The sequence below is a fragment of the Clarias gariepinus genome, chromosome 17 (genome assembly GCF_024256425.1).
Source record: "Clarias gariepinus isolate MV-2021 ecotype Netherlands chromosome 17, CGAR_prim_01v2, whole genome shotgun sequence".
Classification (NCBI taxonomy): Eukaryota; Metazoa; Chordata; class Actinopteri; order Siluriformes; family Clariidae; genus Clarias; species Clarias gariepinus.
Window position 1 is genome coordinate 29,036,896 of NC_071116.1, and position 23,688 is coordinate 29,060,583.

At 39.6% G+C, this 23,688-nt stretch overlaps 1 protein-coding gene across 1 annotated transcript in view; it reads left to right on the forward strand.

Moving 5' to 3' along the window:
• The window catches only part of itga2.2 (integrin, alpha 2 (CD49B, alpha 2 subunit of VLA-2 receptor), tandem duplicate 2), a 42,980-nt gene that overhangs the window by 16,445 nt on the left and 2,847 nt on the right, over positions 1 to 23,688 (forward strand). The window contains exons 3-28 of the mRNA XM_053516136.1: positions 2,714 to 2,832; positions 6,753 to 6,844; positions 6,950 to 7,064; positions 7,460 to 7,587; positions 7,677 to 7,825; positions 7,925 to 8,075; positions 9,792 to 9,957; positions 10,178 to 10,251; positions 10,365 to 10,503; positions 12,073 to 12,218; positions 12,415 to 12,558; positions 12,653 to 12,856; positions 13,793 to 13,923; positions 16,397 to 16,560; positions 16,829 to 17,088; positions 17,168 to 17,250; positions 18,857 to 18,995; positions 19,155 to 19,247; positions 20,072 to 20,154; positions 20,236 to 20,319; positions 20,420 to 20,522; positions 21,187 to 21,297; positions 21,498 to 21,608; positions 21,824 to 21,937; positions 22,196 to 22,285; positions 23,129 to 23,245. Of these exons, the coding sequence (XP_053372111.1) occupies positions 2,714 to 2,832; positions 6,753 to 6,844; positions 6,950 to 7,064; positions 7,460 to 7,587; positions 7,677 to 7,825; positions 7,925 to 8,075; positions 9,792 to 9,957; positions 10,178 to 10,251; positions 10,365 to 10,503; positions 12,073 to 12,218; positions 12,415 to 12,558; positions 12,653 to 12,856; positions 13,793 to 13,923; positions 16,397 to 16,560; positions 16,829 to 17,088; positions 17,168 to 17,250; positions 18,857 to 18,995; positions 19,155 to 19,247; positions 20,072 to 20,154; positions 20,236 to 20,319; positions 20,420 to 20,522; positions 21,187 to 21,297; positions 21,498 to 21,608; positions 21,824 to 21,937; positions 22,196 to 22,285; positions 23,129 to 23,245 (3,310 nt within the window). The remainder of the gene's footprint in view (positions 1 to 2,713; positions 2,833 to 6,752; positions 6,845 to 6,949; positions 7,065 to 7,459; positions 7,588 to 7,676; positions 7,826 to 7,924; positions 8,076 to 9,791; positions 9,958 to 10,177; positions 10,252 to 10,364; positions 10,504 to 12,072; positions 12,219 to 12,414; positions 12,559 to 12,652; positions 12,857 to 13,792; positions 13,924 to 16,396; positions 16,561 to 16,828; positions 17,089 to 17,167; positions 17,251 to 18,856; positions 18,996 to 19,154; positions 19,248 to 20,071; positions 20,155 to 20,235; positions 20,320 to 20,419; positions 20,523 to 21,186; positions 21,298 to 21,497; positions 21,609 to 21,823; positions 21,938 to 22,195; positions 22,286 to 23,128; positions 23,246 to 23,688) is intronic.

Here is a 23,688-nt window from a genome sequence, read left to right on the forward strand (position 1 = left end):
GAGCTGTGTATAAACGAATGCCTTCAAACATCATGGGACAAAAGACTCCTACAGAAAACCTTTAAAGACATTGTTTCTAAATGTGGTTTTATATTATTAAAGGGGGCATTTACTTTTTCTCACCTGGTTTTTGAATCCTGTTTTTGTCACCAGAGGTTATTTGTTTGTCTACTGTGCTTCTGATCATACGGTATAACTGGTATTTAGGCCGTGATATATAAGACAGGATTAAAGATTTACTTTACTACTTTTACTCAAGACTGTAAGAATATAAAGTAAAACTTTTCTCTTCCACACGAGAAGTACCGTGAACTCATGACCTGCTGTATCTAGGGTTGGTGTGTGGGTGTGTACCCAGTGCAGTGTGTAATCAAAGGAAGTGGGAAAGTGAGCGCACACACACACACACACACACACACACATACCTGCGTTATAGTCCCACTGAGTCAGCTCCATTGCACAGTTTCTAGACAACTGGGGCCAAAAATACACATTACTGTGTTAGTAATGATCCAGAAAAATTATCCAGTGTTTATTTTTTTACACACACACACACACGAACAAACTTTAAATTTTATCTATCTATTTATGTAAACCCATTTACACACATTTGCAATTCTATCATAAAGTCTCATTTTACCTTATTACTTGTTATTTACTTGTTTGTTTGTACCAACTTCTTTTTCTCATAAAGTCCAGACAAATGTCTCCACAAGCTTGAAATGAATATTATCCTTAATGTGGTTCCTATAAAACATCTCTCTTTCTCTCTCACTCACACACACACACACACACACACACACAGGTCATTACAGGTTACAAGTGTTAGTTTTATGCATTCCAGTCCAGTGAAATCCTCTGAACACTATGTTTACAAAGTACATGAGGAGTCTTGTGTGTGTGTGTGTGTGTGTGTGTGTGTGTAATCACCAGCTTATACTCCATCAATTACCAGTATCATTACAGACACACTACACAGAAAGACAGCAGCACTATATCAGCCTAAAGAACGTGGCTTGCTGATGCACAAACACAGGATGTCCTCCTGCTTCAGATCAGCTTCTGATGATGACGATTATGTGATAAAAAGATCTCTTCACTTCCTACCTGCATGCATGCATCTGGAGCTGAAATCATCTCAGTTCAACTTTAAACAAATCAGGCGTGCTGAACACACACTAGTCTCCACTGGTCCCCAAACACTGGATTTATGCCTGTAGTATGCCTCTCAGAAACGTCTGGTTTACCAAAAAAGTACAGTTAACCCTTGGATTGCAAGCATAATTAGTTCCAGAAGCATGCTTGTCTATCAAAATGCTCATAGATCAAAGCAAATTCCCCCCATAAGAAATAATGGAAACTCAAATGATTTGTTCCACTACCCAAAGATGAGGGGGGGGGGGGGGGGCTAATGTGTCTGTAGGATGACTTTAATACTAACACACACATATGGAAACATCGCTCTATTAGGAAACTTATTTAACAAAGAATTGAACAATTTTGCTCGTCTTGCAAAATGCTCGCAAACTGAGTTACATGCAATCCAAGGTTCCTCTGTAATAAAGTGTGTAAATGGTAATAAAAATGATCAGTAATATAAATTTTTGCACAGATGAATCTTTCTCATGATTTTTGAAAAATGTTTATTGTGAATTGGGTTACGATGGTTTGTCATTTTTAAGAAGAAACACTGCTCTAATCCATCATATGGCACAATAGGCACAAAGTTTTAAAACTCTTCCTCTCATGACTTTAGTTCTAACCTAAAATTAGTTCCTGTATTATGACGGACTAAAGACAAAACGGAAACAAAATGTATAGCCGTGGTTTCATCTTATCCTGTTCTATACCGTCCCTCAGTATAGGGGCAGCATGAAACACATAGCTTTAAAGGAAGTAGCAAAGGAAGGCACTGATGCCTTTAGATTAGCGCGTTTCACGAACATAGTATAAAAATAAACCGGGTACAAAGCAATTTTTGCTGATCAGCGTGTGAATTAATTTGAATTCCTTCCGTGCAAAATGAAAGATGGCTTATGAAGTGAAGTGCATTTAAAGGGAAGTGGAAAGCTGGTGCCACAGGAAATAGTTTGCAGTTTGTTATTAGATCTTACTGATCTAATAACAGCTGATGCCAAAGCTTAGTATGTAATATATAAAAAGACAACCAAAATTTTTTTATTAAAATACATTTTAAAGTAATGCTTCCTGTACTTATTGAATTTTGTACGTTTTGGCTGCTAGACGTTCTCTTTGGAAAGAAAAGGCGTATGGTCAGATGGTACACGGCCACAAACGACCTCTCGCACCACGCACACTGGAGGCAACAAACTATTGTTTATGGTTTACTTCTGTAAATGCCGGGCAAATGTGTTTGTTTGTTTGTTTGTTTGTTTGTTTTTCCCTTCTGTATGTTTAATAGGAATGGGGGCGTTAGTTCAGTGAAGATTCTTTTTTAGTGACACATTTTTTAATAACATTTATACATATACCTGTATTTGCATTTGAAGCGATTAATTTACTCCGTTTGTTGAGAATTGTAACTAAATATGGAATAAATATTGAATCAGGATATTCATAAAATCGTGATGCTTATAGAATTAAGCAGTATAGAGTGAATCAGTACCTCCTGTAGGGTTTGTGATAATGTCGTATCGGCTGGTCGCTGGTGATTCCCCTCTCTAATGTGGAATGGTGTTTAATGGTGTTGCAGGTTATTAGTGGGAGCTCCATGGAAAGGCTACGACCAAAAACCTCAGAACAGGAAGGGAGACGTGTACAAATGTGCGATCGCAGGACCAACGACTACCTGCGAGAAACTCAGCCTTCAGAGTAAGTACACACACCTCACTTCACATTCAAATGCAGTAATAATAATAATATTAATAATAATAATAAGGGTAATTAAAATATTTAAATAGTTTTGCAATATAATGTTTATTCTGCTTAGAGTTTTTTTGTTAGATTCTATACTCAATATAAATAATATATATTTTTTAATTAATTAATGTAATTTTATATTAATTTACTGCTTCAGCTAATAATGATGAAACAAAAATAAGAAGAGTAATAATAGAATTCACACCAACCTGAACATTTTCTTCGTTTAAAATGTTAAAGTGCTTTACAGTGTGGAATAAAAAAGAAATAAACACAGGGTTAGAATATATAAATTCTACTAATGCAAACGACGACGAAGAAAAGTAAATCAAATATTAAAGGTAACGCTTCAGTTAATTTAAGGCATCTTATAAAAGCTAGTTCAAAGAGTTAGTTCAAGGCCTTGAGTGCAAAGCAATCATTCCTGTGTGTGTGTGTGTGTGTGTGTGTGTGTGTGTGTGTGTGTGTGTGTGTGAGAGAGTAAGAGATTGCGCATTTGCTTACATAAAATGCATACTTTAGTGTTAGATCATTTTTCAGCCCGGCTCAGCGACCCATTGGATGACGCAATGTAGAGTCAAGTGCGCTGTCTGCCAGATAAACACCAACATGTCGCACAAAACAATACGCTACAGAGCTCTACAGCGGCTCCAGCTAGAGTTTTTTTTTTTTCAAACTTGGTTGTTTATGTGGGCTACGGTCCACACACCCAAAACAGGAAACCACAGATATGTACACGGCCGTCGTCGTTTACAGCAACGCAGTCTTAACGAGAGCTTGTCCCGAAACAACGAGTGGCATGTGCAGGAGCGTTTAAACCTCTTCAGTGTTTATACCCGAGTAAAGATGCAGAACCTGTGCAGAGACACCTGAGTAGACTCGCAAGCTGATCCATAAGCATAATCAGTACATCTATTATACTTAAACATATAAATATCATGGGAATAAAATACATTCACAGGAGGTTTTAATTCAATTCGATTTTATTTATATGGCGCTTTAACAATGGTCGTTGTCTAAAAGCAGCTTCACAAAAATGCAAAGAAAATTTGAAAAGAAAATTTATGTGTGTATGTGTGAGAAAAGTGTGTCTAGATTATAATTAGATGAATGAATGATGAATGAAATGTCTCTGATGAGCAAGCCAAGGGTGACGGCGACGGTGGCAAGGAAAAACTCCCTGAGATGGCAATAGGAAGAAACCTTGAGAGGAACCAGACTCAACAGGGAACCCATCCTCAAAATTGGGTGATAACGGATAGAAATAACATCATGTGTGTTATGCAGCTGAAAGTACAATATAACAGAAAATCTTTAAATTAACATGAAGTCCAGTTCAACACAGGGAGTCAGTAGGTGCAGAGGGCAGATGGGGTCAGATCACTGGGAGCACAGGAGCAGGATGTGTAGCTCCAACCATCATAAAGCAGAATCCAGCTGGAGCTGGTCCTTCTCTGGATGCCTCAGGATCCTCTCAGGGTTGGCCTTCGTCTACTGAAGCTTGCACAATCTCCAGATGCCTCGGGATGGGTAGAAAAGTACAGAACAGATGGAGAGAATTAGCGTAGTTGCCGGTCAGGATAGACGTACTGGAGTATGAGGTTATGGGATGAGTTACGCGTATGCCAGATTAAAGAGATGCGTCTTGAGTCTACTTTTAAACTGAGTCTGTTTTAACGTGTCTCCCAAACGTCCAGATACTTTTTAAGGAAATGGAAATGTTCTCAAGTATTGAAATTATAGTTCATGAAGAGGTACTGTAGCTAACTTGCATAATGTTATCTAAATGTTTCTTACACATTATTTAACATTTAGCTGCTTATGCCCATATAGACAGGATTATGTAGGTTACATAACACATTATACCACAATGAACTGCTTATGAGCATGTACAGTCATAAATAATTATGTAAAATGCAATAAACCTGCTTATAAAGCGTGTATACTAGATAATGTAGGCCATAGGACACTTTATAGCACAATGAACTACAGGATTATGACAGCTTTATTAGACATTATACAGCTTTATTAGACATTATAGGCAATGACTTTTTGCAGGAACTTATAGGGCAAGTAAATCATTATAACACAATGAACTGTCTAAAAGTGTTTATAGAGCATTATGTAGGTTGTGTAGAACATTAGAGCACAATGAAGTGATTTTGTTCAGGATTTCGAGGGCTGTGTAACACACAATGTGCAGTAATGACCTGTTAAGGAACATTTACATAGGATTATGTAAACCAACATTATAACACAATAAACCATTTCTGAACATTTATACACGGATGTGCGGAATATTTAACACATGACAAATTGAAGATGCACTCCATAGAAGATGGTCGAGGCCACCACAGGGTCAAGAAAAGGTCTTCAGTGGTGCTCTCTGCACTCCAAAAGACCTTAGTCTCCTCAATAGAAAGAGTCCGCTCTGTCCTTTTTACAGATTGTGTTGTCTGTTCAGTCCAGTTTGCTGTTCAGGTGAACACCCAGGTATTTATAAGAGTCCACGCTCTCTCAATGTCCTGTCCCTGAATGTTCACTGGTGAGAGAGAGAGGTGTGTTTTATGCCTGCGGATGTCTCCCACCAGTTCTTTGTTCTTCTCCGCATTTATCTGGAGGCAGTTCTGTAGGCACCAGTCCACAAGTTCTGAATCAGTCCTCTGTACTCCCTGTCAACATCCTCTGTGATCAGGCAGACGATGGCAGATATAGATACAGACAGTCGTGGCCAAAAGTTTTGAGAATTACATAAATATTGGAAATTGGAAAAGTTGCTGCTTAAGTTTTTATAATAGCAATTTGCATATACTCCAAAATGTTATGAAGAGTGATCAGATGAATTGCAGAGTCCTCCTTTGCCATAAAAATTTACTTAATCCCAAAAAAAACCTTTCCACTGCATTTCATTGCTGTCGTTAAAGGACCTGCTGAGATCATTTCAGTAATCGTCTTGTTAACTCGGGTGAGAATGTTGACGAGCACAAGGCTGGAGATCATTATGTCAGGCTGATTGGGTTAGAATGGCAGACTCGACATGTCAAAAGGAGGGTGATGCTTGAAATCATTGTTCTTCCATTGTTAACCACGGTGACCTGCAAAGAAACGCGTGCAGCCATCATTGTGCTGCATAAAAGTGGCTTCACAGGCAAAGCTATTGTGGCTACTAAGATTGCACCTAAATCAAGAATTTATAGGATCATCAAGAACTTCAAGGAAAGAGGTTCAATTCTTTTTAAGAAGGCTTCAGGGCGTCCAGCAGCGCCCGGATCGTCTCCTAAAGAGGATTCAGCTGCGGGATGGGAGTGCCACCAGTGCAGAGCTCGCTCAGGAGGGGCAGCAGGCAGGTGTGAGCACATCTGCACGCACAGTGGGGCGAAGACTTTTGGAGGACGGCCTGGTGTCAAGAAGGGCAGCAAAGAAGCCACTTCTCTCCAAAAAAAACATCAGGGACAGATTGTGGAAACTAATATTTGTATCATTCTCAAAACTTTTGGCCACGACTGTACATATTATTATCTTAATGCCCCCAACACATTATAATGCGTTGATAATTTTAACTTAAGGCTGAGACTTTATAAGACATTTATGAAGCATTACTGTGCTTTATAAACAACAGATTTAGAAAAAGTCTTACTGCCATAAATTTGATATAAGAACAACAATGTAGTGCAGAGTGTGTGTGTGTGTGTGTGTGTCTGCATGTTACAGCAGGAAAGCCTTGGTGGGGTCTGAATGTTGTAATGACGTAATCCTGTTGTACAGTTAACAAAGAACATTCCTCCGCTCGGCCCGGCGGATGCTCTGCTCTGCTGTGAATGATGGTGGTGAATTTATTCGTTTACATGCTGTACATTTCTTTTTGCTTTCAGACTCTATCAACATTCCAAACGTGCAGAACATCAACGTTAACATGAGTCTGGGTCTGACCCTGATGCGAAGCACCAAAACCAGCGGATTTATGGTAAACGTGCTTCTGGAATGCAGTGGTGCAGAAATGGTACAATATGGTCTTTATTTAGTGGACAGATTTGTTAAGTGTGTGTGTGTGTGTGTGTGTGTGTTTCAGACATGTGGTCCTCTCTGGGCTCAGAGTTGTGGTAATCAGTATTTCTACCCTGGAGTGTGTGCAGAAGTGAGCCCTCTGTTCGCTCCACAACCGGCGTTCTCTCCTGCGCTACAAAGTACGCTGTGATGTGATACACGTGATAGTCTTCAGCCCTCCCGACTGAGTGGTTGTAGGAGCCTTAATGTGGGAGCCCCCCCTAGTGACGGGGAGGAATTGGACACGACTAAATTAGGGAGAAAATCGGGAAAAAATTATAATTAAAAAAATAATAATTTCATTATCCAATAATGTTTGTTTTGCATTTTATTTCTCCATAGCTTACGTTTCCATTAACTTTTTAATTCTGTTCGTTTAAATTATTTATATGGTGGATTTTGGGTTTTCGATTTTGTTACAAACTGAATGGCAAACATTAGGAGATTCAACAACCTACCAACAGCTACAGCACCTTTTATAAATTATTCACAGTTTGAATTGTAAATAATATATATATATTTTTTTATCTGGCAGCTTGCGGTGGGCCGATGGATATCGTTATCGTTCTGGACGGCTCTAACAGTATTTATCCTTGGCCTCCTGTTGTGAGTTTTCTTAAGAAGCTCTTAGGACACCTTGAGATCGGACCGCAGCAGTCTCAGGTATGTAGCGACGCTCGATTAGCAGTGGTGTTTGGTGACAGACTCATTTACTTCTTCTTACTATTATTATTATATTCACGTCGGAGCAGGTCAGCGTCATCCAGTATGGCGTCACTCCCCAAATGGAGTTCAAGCTGAACACGTATAAAAACAGAAGTACGATCGTGATGGCGGCGGCGGATATTCCTCAGAGAGGTGGAACTGAGACAAACACCTTCCAAGCTATCGAGTACGCCAGGTATGTCTGATCTCACTGATCTCATCTGTGACTGTGCACATCCAGACTCTAGACATCAGAAGTGGTTTGAATTTGTGTGTGTGTGTGTGTGTGTTACAGGGCGAATGCTTTTCTGCCATCAAACGGAGGACGTCCGGGTGCCAGTAAAGTGATGGTGGTGGTGACTGACGGAGAGTCACATGATAACTCCAAGCGTAACCAAGTCATTCCAGCGTGTGAGAAAGACGGCATCACTCGCTTTGGCATCGCTGTGAGTATGTTACCACCCATGATGCCTTGCTGCTGGTTCAGAGGCTTTTGGGACCTTTGGTGGCATCACGGTTTCTCTTTTACCGGGTACCAGGATATTGTAACTAAACATCTGGTTGTCTCTACCAGGAGGATTTAATTTGGGTTAATTCCTTCTGTAACAAAGAAACTTTAAATGTTTTAGCTCCAGATGTAAGTTTGCAAACACTGAACAAGGAATTCTCCTGCACTGCCATGCATAGTACTGTATGATGTCGACTTTATTAGCTGGAGGTCAGACCAAACATGAATAAGACTCATCCAGTGGAGTGAATTTTAAAGGATGAGGATGCACGCCTTGAAAAATGTATTTGTTTGATGTAGCATCAGGCTTTTTAGTACAATTAATACAATTAGTACAACTGCGCTGTTGCCTTACAGTTTTTTTTTTTATCAAAGTCTTTTTTTCTTGGAAATATTAACAAGATTTATTTAAATAAAAAACAACAAATAAACAAAAAAGCCAGTCAGCAGAAAAATAAAAAAGGAAAAATAAATAAATAAATAAATAAATTACACATCCAACAGAAAAGGAAGCGAAGGAAGTATTAGAAATAGGCAAGGTATTCGTATTAAAGGCAGTCATATTGGCCTTGGCGTCATTTAAGCGGGCACCACTTGAGTCAACACCAAAAAGTGCAATAAATTAGGGATGGTTTTAATGGTATTTGGCATATTTTCGACAAGGTATCAAAAATAAAACTCCAAAAATTGTATAGCTTTGGGCATGTCCAGAACATATGTAGTAGCGTAGCTGGTTCCTGCTTACATCGGTCACATGTGGGATCAAAGTCCTCTTTAATCCTTGCCAGTTTTTCCTTGGACCAGTGAAGCCGGTGAACAATTTTAAACTGAAACAGTAAATTCTATGTATTATCTTTTGCCACAGTTTATCTGAAATTTGTTCTTTTATATCATTTTCCCATTTGCCTTTAAGTATGTTTAATGTGGCTGAGTTACTTGTGTTTAATAACTTGTATACAGCACTAATCATCTGTTTGGCATCTGGTTTACAGCTATAAACAGAATCTAAAAGTGATGGAGAAGGAGACACAGGGAAGGAGTCAGAGTTACAGGAAATGAAATTCCTCAGCTGTAGATATCTATAAAAATGTGTCCTGGGAATATTAAACTTTTGTACAAGTTGTTCAAATGAGCCAAAGATATTGTCAATGTAAAGATCGTATAATGACACAATACCACACTTAAACCAAACCCCAAAAGCATTACCCGTGTAAGACGGAGCAAACATACAGTGTCCTATAATGGTGCTATCAGGGACAGATCAGTAAGCTTAAAATGACGCCGAAACTGATTCCAAATTTTAACTGAGTGTATAACTAGTGGGTTTGAGGTAATAAAAGATGTGGGTTGTTTTTGTGGCAATTTAGCACATAATAATGATGAGAGAGATATTGATCCCATGGATGCTTCTGCCTCACAGTTTCTGTTGCATGATTAAGGGAAAAAGCTGGTGCATCCACAGATCTATGATTTATTTATTGTAATAACTAAAGATAATGAATACGTCATACCGTCCAGTTGCTGGGATTCATTTACCTTGTGTTTACCATTAGCTAAATTCCTTTTTATTTTTGTTTTTTGTTGATGACCAATATTTTTCCCCATCACACACTGCTCTGAGGCACCGCTATCTTTTATTTATTATGAACCTCAGGTACTCGGCTACTACATAAGGAATAACATCGACAGCAAAAAACTTGTGGAGGAAATCAAGTCCATAGCCAGCATTCCTTCAGATAAGTTTTATTTCAACGTGTCAGCTGAAGATGCTCTCCTGGAGATCGCTGGAACTCTGGGAGATCGCATCTTCAACATCGAAGGTAAAAATGATAATTTAGTGAAAGCTTGTGTCAAAATCCAGCGCAAAGTTTTTGGTATTTAAACATAAAGCTTGAGAAATAAATAGACTTTGATAATGTTTTTCTTCTTTAAGAATATATGAGTCCTGGATTTAATTCTCTGCTTAAATTCATGACTATTTATGAAAAAGAGTCATGTTGTTGAATAATGTGAACATTAAATCTTCCTACATGTCCACAGGCACAGGTACAGGTGGGGAATTTCAGATGGAATTTTCGCAGGTTGGGTTCAGCGCACACCAGACCAAAAACCAGGTTTGAGCCAGGATTTTTTTTTCTTTTACTTGCACTTAATTATATTGTTATGTTTCTTGTTTTTGTTTATTTTTTTACCCAGACTGTACTCTCCATGTGTTGTGTCTCCGCAGGACGTGATGATGCTGGGGGCCGTCGGGGCGTACGGATGGACCGGAACCGTAGTGCATAAAAACGCTCAGAATTCAGAGATTTTCCCCAAAGAAGCTTTTGAGCGAATCCTTGAAGACAAAAACCACAGTTCGCTGCTGGGTAAGTGGCTCAGGGAGGGAAGGTTAACCCTTAAAACTCAAGTGGCACGGATCCATTCCCGGCAACACAGCAATGGTCAATGACTCTGAGTTTAAAAAAAACAACTCCTTATACGGTAGTCCTGCCTGTGTGTGTCAATGGAGGAGGCTTCAGACATCAAACAGTGAGACCATAAAAAGTCTTACCCATCAAATGCTCATATTATTATTATTTTGGTCACAGAAACAACCAAAAAACAACCATAAAAAACAAGTGACCTCATGTATTTGTGCTATTTAAGCATTTAAGAGTAACAATGAAAACATTAAAGAAAAATCTGGGTTGATGCCTCACTATGGTTTCCCGCGTCACGGCGCGCGGCGTATCAGGAGCAGTTTGTGCGCGCAGTGGCGGGACGTTATAAGCTCAGTCATCTTTAACTCTTTATCATCACAGCAGTATTACTCGGGCCAAAGAGAAGAGACGATATTCAGGCCCATTTTCCTTATATTAAACCGGAGACAAAAAGCCGATGTGTCGTAATATCGGAGGGGAAACAGTGGGGGAACACAATCGCTGGGAAAAATACCACAAACCTTAGGAGATGCATTAAGACATACCATAATAATCACCCAGGTGTACAGCCTCTTTGTGGTTATTGTGTTACGACTGTACATGATAACATCATTATGAAGTGATGTACAGTCCAAGTGTGTAAATTCATAGTTAAAAAAAAAAAAAGGTTCAAAACACTGTATTGTTCGTACTCCTATTAAAAAAGTATGGACATGCAGCAGTTGTTGTGATGCTTAAAAATAATTATAATTAGTTAAAAACATCAAATGAAAAGATAAATTTTAAATGTTAAAATCGTTATTTTATTAAAAACCTTTGAAATCGGTTTTGGCTAGACTAGATTGACTGTAGACGGTTAATTAATAATAATCTTATTGCTAAAATGTTATGTTTTCATGGACTACAGCTAGACTTAAGAGTTCCTCTGACTAAAACTAGACTAAACTAGAGGCTAAGAATAGGATAAGATTGGCGAAATATGATAAAACCTATCAGGGACATTTATTCTGGGACAAAAACTAAGACTAAAATTAAAACTAGCTGTCAGAATGAACACTATTTAACACCGCAGTACTTTATATGGGTCTCTGTGAGGTCTTCTCTTTATCAAAGGCTAGAAATGTTTGTTCAGTTTCCCACTTACTGTATATCAGCAGCCTTTTATCTTAGTGCCATAATTGCAATGATAAGTGCACTACCCTGATCCTTCTAAACATCTGCAGGGTTCACTCACAGCTTGTTAAATCTGCTTTTTCTTTAAGAACCCTTAAGAACTTATTCTAGAATCTCTCGCTTCTCAAAATCCCTTTAAAAGTCTTTTACAGGTTGCTTTTACTATCACCTTGCTTTCTATTACAATAAAATAAAAATACTAGTAGCTCTAGACACTAAATGGGTTTTTTGTGATAAATATAAGACAACAGGAAGTCAGAGAGATAACAGAAACACATTAATATCTTTATTCATGTGTGTGTGTGTCTGTCTGTGTGTGTGTGTGTGTATGTGTGTGTGTAGGATACTCTGTGACCACCCTGTATAAAGGTTCCGTCGAGTACTTCGTGGCCGGTGCTCCTCGCTCCAACCACTCGGGGCAGGTCGTGGTGTACACACTCGACAGGCGGAGACAACCTGAGATCCGACACTCACAGAGAGGAGATCAGGTCACATACCTGCTTCTGACCGATCAGAGCTGAGGATTTAGCAGTGCTACTGAATCCTGGATTCTGATTGGTTAAAGCGTTGATTCATACTGAACAATACATTACAGTTATTGTTTCGATACAATAACCGTTTCTATTCTCCAGTTAAACATAAGAGTTGTTAGTAACACGGAGGCTGTTTCTGTCTGATTTGCAGATCGGCTCGTACTTCGGCAGCGTGCTCTGCCCCCTGGATGTGGATGGTGATGGTGTTACTGACCTTCTGCTGGTTGGAGCGCCGATGTACATGAGTGAGCAGAAGAAGGAGATGGGCAAAGTCTACATCTTCAAAATTACAGATGTAAGCCATTAAATTAAAACAGTGCTCCAAGAGCCACCAGAGCCGCACAGGGATGCCGGTAAAACTGGACTGTTGTCTGTTTATGTATCTACAGGGGTTCTTGAGTAGTCAGGGGTTTCTGGAAGGTTCCTCTCCGCTGGAGAACGCTCGGTTCGGAATGGCCATCGCTTCTGCTCCTGACCTCAACCTGGACGGCTTCAGCGATGTGGTGGTCGGGGCGCCTCTGGAGGAAGACGGCCAGGGAGCCATTTATATTTACAACGGAGACGGAAAGACCATCAGAAAGCAGAGCTCACAGGTACAGCAGAACCCTTCTAACCAGAACCTGAATAATGACCAAAGAAAACCATTTTCATATACGCTGCTTGGCAAAAATGTGTGGCGTGCCATCGGAGAAGAGAAACTCCATAGATGTGATAACCTGGTCATTCAGGTCGTCAGCTGACTTCATTTTATTTCCTCATTACGTTATTAAGTCTAAGCCTGAGCAACTGAAGCAACCTTAGATCAGAACACTGCGTCCAGAGGCTTGTACAGTGGTACATCATCGCTTCATGCGCTTCCCTTCGTACCCTGACACGCCCATCGCTTTGGAATAGGATCAGTCTGGACTCATCAGCTGGGTCACATGACTTTAAGTTCAATCTTTATGCTCTCCAGCAAACTGAAGGCTTTTTTCTGATGAGTGTCAATAACCAGTGATTTTCCGTTGTTAGTACGGAAGCTTTCACAAGTGGTTTTCCAGAGGTCTCATCACATTGTGTGTGTGTGTGTGTGTGCGTGTGTGTATGGAAATGCCCTTACTGTTTTTTTCTATTGATTATTTAAAAAAAAATCATAATTTTCCGACCACATTTGTTCCACAAATGTTTTAACAATGTATTAAAGGGTTTTTAACCCAGTTCCAGTCACTTCAAATCTCCCCAGATGTTTTCTTCGCTTGATGCAGCTCAATACCTTGACCCTTGTAAAACGGCGACTTTTTTTTGGCAGTGTATAGTTTAATGTATTGTTTTTATAGTTACGTTTAATGCCATGAAAGATTTAAAGTTTATATTGTCCTAATATTTGTCTTATTCTTTTATTTTAAATGTGAGCATTTGCATGCATTTTATTTCTTTTATATTTCACTTTTTTAAATAAATTTTATTTATACTTTATGCTTGGTTGTAAATAACTACATGCCCTACTTACAATACAATTTGTTAATACATATATTTTTTCATATTTGCAGAAAATTCTTTCCATGAAACTGGACCCGAAGCTGAGGTACTTCGGACGCTCTTTAGACGCCAGTGGAGATCTGAACGGAGACTCGATCCCGGACGTCTCAGTGGGCGCTTACGGGAAAGTGCTTCAGCTCTGGTGAGACTCTCCGGATGGTTTTACCTCTTTGGGTATAGGAGGGCTCGTACAGGAAGTTTTTACATTTTAGTTATTATAGTTTTAAAGTTGTTTTTTTGACAGTAAAGTGTGCTTATGTTTTGTGTTTTATCTTTTGCAATGAGAAAAAAACCATTCTGTAGTTTTTAATTTATTCTTTTGGCTGGAAAAGCAGTAGCTGTGGTCCAAAAATATTTTTTTAGCATTTGCGTTATTCTCATATTTACTCACTTTTTATTTATTAATTAGAAAGTAAAACACTATAATATTATTATAATAATATTATAATTCATTTAAAGTTGAAAACAGTTATTCTGTAAATTCTGACTATAAACCCTAAAAACATGTTTAAATTTTAGTTAAATAGACTTTTTTCATCTTGAACACTAACCTCAATGTATGCAAATTTACTTTTTAGTCATGTTTAGACTTGCACATGTGCCTATAGTGTGTGTGCATACACATCTAAAAAATGTGAGATAAGCTTTTCCTGCTGTTCATTTTTTTCATGTTCATAGATTACATCATATATAATGTTTAATCAAGCCAAAAAGATTTTTTCCCCAATGTGACCTCAGATACAGTGGGGTAAAAGAGTATTTTTCAGCCACCAATTGTGCAAGTTCTCCCACTTAAAAAGATGCGAGAGGCCTGTAATTTTCATCATAGATGTACCTCAACTATGAGAGACAAAATAAGAGAAAAAAAATCCAGAAAATCACATTTTAGGATTTTGAAAGAATTTATTTGCAAATAAGTATTTGGTCAACAACAAACAAGCAAGATTTCAGGCTCTCACAGACCTGTAACATCTTCTTTAAGAGGCTCCTCTGTCCTCCCCTTGTTACCTGTATTAATGACAACTGTTATCAGTATAAAAGTCATCTGTCCACCACCTCAAACAGTCACACTCCAAACTCCACTATGGCCAAGACCAAAGAGTTGTCAAAGGACACCAGAAACAAAATTTTCGATCTGCACCAGGCTGGGAAGACTGAATCTGCAATAGGTAAGCAGCTTGGTGTGAAGAAATCAACTGTGGGAGCACTGATAATCTCCCTCGATCTGGGGCTCCACGCAAGATCTCACCCTGTGGGGTCAAAATGATCACAAGAACTGTGAGGAAAAATCCCAGAACCACACGGGGGACCTAGTGAATGACCTGCAGAGAGCTGGGACCAAAGTAACAAAGGCCACCATCAGTAACACACTGCGCCACCAGGGACTCAAATCCTGCAGTGCCAGACGTGTCCCCCTGCTTAAGCTAGTACATGTCCAGGTCCATCTGAAGTTTGCTAGACAGCATTGGGTGATCTAGAAGAGGATTGGGAGAATGTCATATGGTCAGATGAAACCAAAATAGACCTTCGTGTTTGGAGGAGAAAGAATGCTGAGTTGCATCCAAAGAACACCAGACCTACTGTGAAGCATGGGGGTGGAAACATCATGCTTTGGGGCTGTTTTACTGCAAAGGGACCAGGACGACTGATCTGTGTAAAGGAAGGATTGAATGGGGCCATGTATCTTGAGATTTTGAGTGAAAACCTCCTTCCATCAGCGAGGGCATTGAAGATGAAACGTGGCTGGGTCTTTCAGCATGAGAATGTTCCCAAACACACCGCCCGGGCAACGAAGGAGTGGCTTCGTAAGTAGCGTTTCAAGGTCCTGGAGTGGCCTAGCAAGTCTCCAGATCTCAACCCATAAAAAAATCTTCAGAGGGAGTTGAAAGTCCGTGTTGCCCAGCGACTAAATACCACCAACAGTAATAAACCTTGTGAAGACTTAGAGACAATGTTTAACCTCTGTCATTGCCAACAAAAGGTATATAACAAAGTATTGAGATGAAATTTTGTTATTGACCAAATACTTATTTTCCACCATAATGTGCAAATAAATTCTTTAAAAATCCTACAGTGTGATTCTCTCGATTTTTTTTCTTTCTTCTTATTTTGTCTCTGATACTGTAGTTGAGGTATACCTCTGGAGTGGCTTGTTTGAAGGAGACGTGAAACGGTATAAAATGCATTATCTAAGGGGTATTTGAGCAGGGTCATATTAAAAAGTAAAAAAAAGGATCTTTTAATAGATGAGTCCTTATGCAATCTTTTCTCTAATACATCATGTTTTTCATCTGTTAATAATCCAGCTTAGATTCTGTGTAAACTCTATGCATTTGTACTGCTGTAGAAAATGTTTCCTTTTAATATAATGATATATTCGGGTTATAATGCCTGTGTTTGCTTCTCCAAATTCCAGCACCTCACTTGTGAACTCTACCTGCATAGGGGTCTGAACATTTTCACTAGTGTGTGACGGATCACCATGAGTTCAGCAATTTTTCTACCCATAACCCACCTCACTTTAAGAATTTCATTAAAGTTTTGGCCCAGACTCTGATTCTGATTCTGACTGTGTCCCTGTGATTTACGCAGTTCCATGGTGTGTGTGGTTTCAGGTCCAGGGGAGTGGCGGTGGTGACGGCCCAGGTAACGTTCTCTCCGGATCGCATCAGCATCCTGAGTAAACCGTGTAGCCTCAGTGGACGAATGGTGTACTGTTTCAAAGCCAAAGTCTGCTTCAACGCAGAGTTCAAACCATCGAACCCTGTCGGACCTGCGGGTACATCACTAATATTGTGATAGTGGGACGTAATGTGATATTAGGAAGTTGAGCTAAAGTTACTAGTGCATGCACACGTCTATTGATATGTTTATTAATAAATAAATAAATGAATGTAAGCCAGAAGCAGATTGATTATAATTCAGAACAGATAAAGAGTACATAGTGTAAGAGTTTATATACTGTATATATATATATTAGTACAATAATGAAACAGACGTAATAAAATGGTGACATTCGCGTTCTAAAATACAATCCTGGTTTTCAGAGATTAAGTACAACTTGACGCTGGACGCTGATCTGCAGTCGTCTCGGGTCAGTTCCAGAGGTCACTTCGGGACATCGGACCGGGTGCTCCAGAGGGACATCAGCGTGACCACTGACGAGACATGCCATGAACATCAGGTGTACGTTCAGGACACGCCCGACCTCGTCAACTCCATCGCCGTCCGAGTCGACATCGCACTCCAGCAGCCGGACTCCAGTCCCGTCCTGGACGCCTTCAGTCCCACCGCATGGGAGTTTTTTGTGAGCAGCACGTCGTCCAGCCTTGTCGTGTCTTCATCAGTTTTGTTGATTGTTTAAATAATTATGTTTCCTTGTCTAGATTCCATTTTCTAAAGACTGTGGTGCTGATGGAGTGTGCTACAGCGACCTGGTGTTAAGTGTGCAGAGAGAACCACCGACTAGGTGAGATCAGGTGTCAAAATACAGGAATGATATTTAGATATTTAGACCTGGTCAGTAACAGTCATTTTGATTGGTGTGTATCGGTCATTTTTGGTGCCTTAGATGGAAAGGACTCGACTTCGGTTCATAAATTATGTTTAAAAGGTTTAAATTTCTTCAACTGATCTAAATTTTACACCTTGTGTGTATGAACATCTGCAGCTTATTACAGAATTATTATTCTCCCAAACTGATGTTTAATCCTATTTTTGTTTGTTCTGATGAGGATGTTAACTTCATTTACTAACCTCAGAACACACACACACACACACATGAAGGCTTCCCAGAAAAGCCGCCTGTAAAATGTCAGATGTATTTTTGCAGTGGTTTGTCTGTTCCTGTCTTCATGGTGCGAACCAAAACCGTGTCTTTCTTCCCAATACTCGTGTCTGTCCCTCATAAACACTCACTAGTTGATAATTAAACCCATGTGTGAGTGTATCAACAACAATAAGCTCTGGAATTATTGCCACCCTTTATGACCGACGACGTCAAGATTACCTTCAGAATTACGAGGAGCGTTCGAGCCAAAGCAGGACTTTTGATTGTGCAGAATAACATGACGCAGCTTGTGAGCCTCTCACTAATGCACTTATTCCAGCGTTCCAGTAGCGTTTGGATTCCATCAAGGTAGAACGATTTCTCAGTACGGCGAAGCCATGATCAGACTGCTGTACAGGGGACGTGGCGATAACTCTCAGCCGAGTTCCTGTAATGTGCAAGTGGTGTTGGTGAACGATTGTGTGTGACTGTAGTGCACTGAGCCATGTCGGCCAGGATCGTCATTCACGAACGTACGGCCTTCTTTAAAATGTTTGCACCGTTCAGATGTTTTACTGTGGCTAAGAGTCTCGTCACCGAAGAATTAAATCAGACAGTTTTGCATGAAGTAGACGAACATATTCGGGGTTCCTGCTGACTACACTGCCCCTAGAGGTTACATGCGTATTGCACCGTGTGGAAATGTCATGTTAATTTCTGAGGATGTGCACGTCAGACACAAACGAACGCTGGAGACGTGAGGCAGCCCTCATGCGTGCATCTATGAATGGTTAAAATCGAGTGTATTTCCAGCCTCAGCTGTCCGATGTTTCTGCCGCACACTGATTCGTTAAATTCTTGGTAAAGACACTTTTCCAACTCATCCACCTTTTCCATGCTGGTTGCTTAGCAACATCATGGCCAAAGATTGACAGAACAATCACTGTGCAATTAAAAAAGAACCTGGTTATAATTATGCATTTGTTTAACACTCTTTATCCAATCATATTTAGGAATTATAATTCTGTTTTAGTTTTTGCAGTCCCCTACTCTTTTTTTTCTTTCTTTCTTTCTTTTTTTTGTTGGTGCTAATAATTTCGGAGTTGACTCTAAGATCAAACAGACTTTTTTTTGCACACACCCATTTTAAGTAAGAACTTAAGCATGATGGAGTTTTGTTGTGGATTTTATGGTTTGATGCCTGAATAATAAAGTCCAGCTGCTTCACACTGTCACGTTTCGCCTGTTAAATCTGCCGTTTCTGGAATTTCTGGTAAATAAATTCTCGTTTCTGTTTCTTTTGTAGTCCCCCGTTGCTGGTGAGTTTTAATAAGAAAAAACTGACGATGTCCGTGACGGTGATGAACAGGAAGGAAAATGCGTACAACACCAGGGTGATTGCACGCTACTCCAGCAACCTGTTCTACTCCTCCGTTACGCCTCCCGTACGTCTGACATGTTTCAACATCAGTGTTTTGGTGTAGGATATAATCAGAGCTAACTTCGCTCTCTCCCACCCAGCCATAGACCTTATTCCCAAAACTTTCTTCCCTGAAGTGTTCTGTGATGGTGGCTTTATTATTATTATTTTTATTTGATTTTAGAGAGATGGCACTGAGGTCAAATGCACTTCCAGTAAAGACACTGAAGTCGTCACGTGTCAAGTGGGATATCCAGCGCTCAGGACTGACCAGTCGGTGAGACGCCCTGACTCACTAAACACACACCTGTACATAATAATCACATCTGCATGAGGTATTTAGGACGCACATTCTTATTAGCAGTAACTCTCGAGTTATAAAAAGGCACAAGCAGAAGAGAGTTAAGGAAAGAAGAAAGAAAAATCATAAAACATTAAGAAAAACATTAAAGAATGCATGAAGGTTTTTATATTTTTTGTTTGTCAATGCTTTTTTTTTTAATAAACAATTTTAAATTCAGAAAAAGAGATTTAATTGATTCCACTAGGGGGCAACATAGAGCAGTGAACTCATGGCCATTAAATGAAGGTTTTAATGTTTTAACTACTAAACACTGATGTTGTTCCTCAGGACCACGGTGCAACACAACAGTACTGTACCTCAGTATACAGAAGTGTGTAAAGTGCAGATACACAACAGTGACGAGTTAAAAGTCACGTGTTTACACAGTAAACGAACTAAAGCTGCCCTACAGTATGGACGATGTCTGTAAGGAAATATTGCTAATGCAACGTTGTACAGCACACCGCTATTAGTTCCTAAACCCTTTAAAGTTTAACATCACTAACTTCATGTCAGACTTGTTCACTTTGCGGTCCAGTAAAGCCAGTAAAACAACCTTTGAACCCTTGGCCCTGACCCCTGACCCTGAGCCATGGCCAGAAGGTCCAATACATACATCACATTTTATAATTTTTTGGTCTTCTTAGTCTCAAATTGTAGAAACCTGCAGGTAGTAAAAACAATATATATATATATATATGTCTTGTGATTTCCTGAAATGTTTTAATAACTGGATTGTAACTCTCCGTCGGTTTCAGGTCACATTCGAGATCAGTTTTGAGATCCATTTTAATGTGGCTCAGTTACAAAAGGAAGTCAAAGTGGTTTTCGAAGCCCAGAGGTGAGAATTAAAACATCTTCTTCAGACATTAAAATGCGAACAGAAATACATTTCCATGGCTGTTGTTCATGCTGTACGCAGTGACAGTACGGAGGAAACTCCAGGTGACAACAGCGAGACGGAGATCGTCGCCATCCAGTACGCGACGGAGATCATCCTCAGCAGGTCTGATTGGAAACGCACTGAGACACTGCTGAATTATAAGGAAGGATTTGTTTAAAGTTATGTACCACACTGAAAAATGCTTTTTTTTTTTTTATTACAGAGTAGCCAATCTGAATGTTTACTTGCTTGATGAAAAGGATGAAATTACAAATCCGATAAAGAACTACAAGGACATCGGCCCAGAGTTCAACTTCGATCTGAAGGTCAGTGGTCGGGGTTTTTAGTCACCCATCATTTTTTTACACATCCAATATTTCCCTCATTCATTATGAGGCTGAGAGTAAACTCTACAGAAGTTAATCAGTTACTTAAATGTCACAAAAAGCACTGACAATGGAGACTCCTTCCATAAACGTGTCATAGATGTCTCCTTATAGGAAACAGATTCATTTACATTTGGGCATTTGGCAGACGCTATTATCCAGAGCGACTTACATTTTTATTTCATTACACATCTGAGCAGTTGATGGTTAAGGGCCGTGCTCAAGGGCCCAACAGTGGCAACTTGGTGGTTGTGGGGTTTGAACCTGGGATCTTTCGAACCGTAGTCCAATGCCTTAACCACTGAGCTACACCTGACCCCCATTCAATTCGTAGGAAACTTCAATTAGTAGGAAACGAGCTCCTTCAGGGTGGTCCCCTACTTGTCCTCTAGCTGTTTTCCACTGTATTGGACTGTGAACTACTACTTTATATATCAGCTCACATTGTGTTTCATGAGGACCATTTTATCCGCTTCTGTTCACCAGTTCAGCCTCTTGGATGTTTCAGATTAAAACAGGTCAAGACCCGCCCTCTTCATCCCGTCATAATTAGATATGCAGTGCAGGTCGATGTTGTGATGTGGGCACGTTTTCTCCACTCTAGGTATCCGGAGCAGTTTATCCAGCGAGTCTGGTTTACCTCAATGTGATGCTGCCCATCAGCACGAAATCAGGGAATCAGCTGCTGTATATAACCTCAGTCAAGGCCTCACCGGTGAGAACACAAAGCATTTTCAGCATTTTGAATTGTGCAGTAGGTGGACGTCACAGTGTCACTGTGTACCGGATGCCAGGATTGTAAATGAGCATGGTGTAAGACTAATCAGACAGATTATACATGAACAATGTCATTACCTTTATCAATTGGTTAAAGTTTTAGCTGTTGATGTGTGTGTGTGTGTGTGTGTGTGACAGCCAAGCGACATTCAATGTGAAACCCAGGCACTGATCGACCCGTTTAAGATTGAAGAAAGAGAATACAAAGCCCAGTTCACAGAGGAGAGCTTCAGAGGAACCGAACAGCTGGTCAGTGTGTGTGTGTGTGTGTGTGAGAGAGAGAGATCCGTTTCTTGTATACTAGAAACTGAACTGTATTTCCAGAATCATTTTCATTAAACAAGAAATTAACAATACATTCTTTCTTATTTAATCTTAGACCAAAATATTCAATTTATTTATTTATTCCAATTCTGTCCAAATTTTACTTAAAATTTCTTACTTAAGTTAGTTTTTCTCCATAGAACTGCAACTCGGCCGTGTGTAAGAAGATGCAGTGTGTGCTGAACGACCTGAAAACGAAGACCGATTACATAATCTCCGTGTCAACGAGGATCTGGAACGGAACGTTCGCTAAGGTTTACTGCATAATTAATAATGATTAAAACATTTGTGCATAATAATTAAGCAAGATTTTGCAAGCCTTTGTTGTTTTTAAATCAAAACATTTTAACATCCTTAATACTTAACCAATTTGGCAACCCAGTCTTTAAAGACTTATAATAAAATAGCAGAACAAGATTTTTAGGTTGTAAAACCACATTGTTCAAGCTGTATTCTCTCTCACACACACACATTCGCACTCTCTCTCTCTTTCTCTCTCTCTCTCTCTCTAGGCTGATTTCCAGTCCGTCGTGTTGGTGGTGAACGCTGACATCAAGACGTCTCAGCCTGATCTCCTCCTTATCGCTCACAAACACGTCACGGTACTCTCTGCTTTTATGTTTGATTCCGCTAACATTACACACAAGAGTAGCTAACACTAATCATCAATTATCTACGTCTTAACGAAGCTACTGAAAAAAAAACTGCCAAAAGACAGACACATGATCTTAATTGTAAGGATCATTAGAAAGTGATTAAGGTGCAGCTTTTCTACGGCGGTTAGTTTTATCTAATGCGTGGGAATTAATACTCCCACGAAATTAATAATAGTGCTGCGTTCACGTAATTGGTCTAACTTACGTTAAAATGGTAAAAGCAAAGCTCTGATTATAAGCTCCGCCCCTGAACAAGTGCAGAAATCAGTCCTGAGCATAGACAAATATTTAGCTCTGTTTTTGACTTGGCTCCTCGTCATCGTCGTCTATATCGCTTAATCTATATCCGGTCGCGGGGGGCCTGGAGTCTTTCCCAAAAGAATTAGGGCACAAGGCAGGGTACACCCTGGACAGGGTGCCGATCCATCGCAGTGCACACACACACACACACACACACACACACCATGGACATTTGGAAACATGAATTAAACTTGGCAACACTGACTTCCTTTCATCTGAACTTTACCATCTGTAGTTTTGGAATTTTTTGGTTGGTGTTTAATTGGTTTATTAAGTTTTGTGAAAAAAGCAGTTTATTATAAAAGCATTTCTCACTATTAATTTACTTTAGGCATTTTAGAGAAGCGCTAAGGATGTGTAGAATAGTCTCACGTGTAAAGTTTACTCATGGAGGCAGGGAAACTTCCTGATCCACTAACATTACCAGCTGAAGAGTGTTGAAACATCTTTCCTACTAAAAGGTTGACCCACTGTTTTTCTCTGCATCAGGTCGACCTCACGGTCAGTAAACCGGGTGCTAAAGGTGATGTGCCCGTGGGCGTGATCGTGGGCAGCGTGATTGGAGGATTACTCCTGCTGGCTCTCGCCGTCCTCGCTCTGTGGAAGGTATGATTTAGTTTTTTTTATTTCTTTTTTTTTCCTGCTTAATAAATGAACAGCAGCAATCAGAAGAGATTCTTTCTGTATTAAACACATTCTTTCTTTTTTATTTTCTTGATTTTATTCCTTCCTTCCGCTGTGTCATGTTTTATAATTTCTCGGTTTCATATCATTCATGTTTTTCCTCTATGGAGTTAAAGTTTCTCGTCTCTTTCTTTCCCACTTTTCTTCCTTTTTCTCATCCTTTCCCTTTTTTCTGTCATTTAATAATACCTTAATTCTTTCTTTCCTTTTCATCCTCTTTTTATTATTCATTTTCTTCTCCTATTCCTCAAACCTTTCCTTCTCTTCTTCCATCCTTTTCCTTCCCACTTATCCTTAATTTACTCCTAAACTTCCTTTCCTTTTTTTCTATTATTGTAATTTTTTTTCCACACAGATTTCTCTTA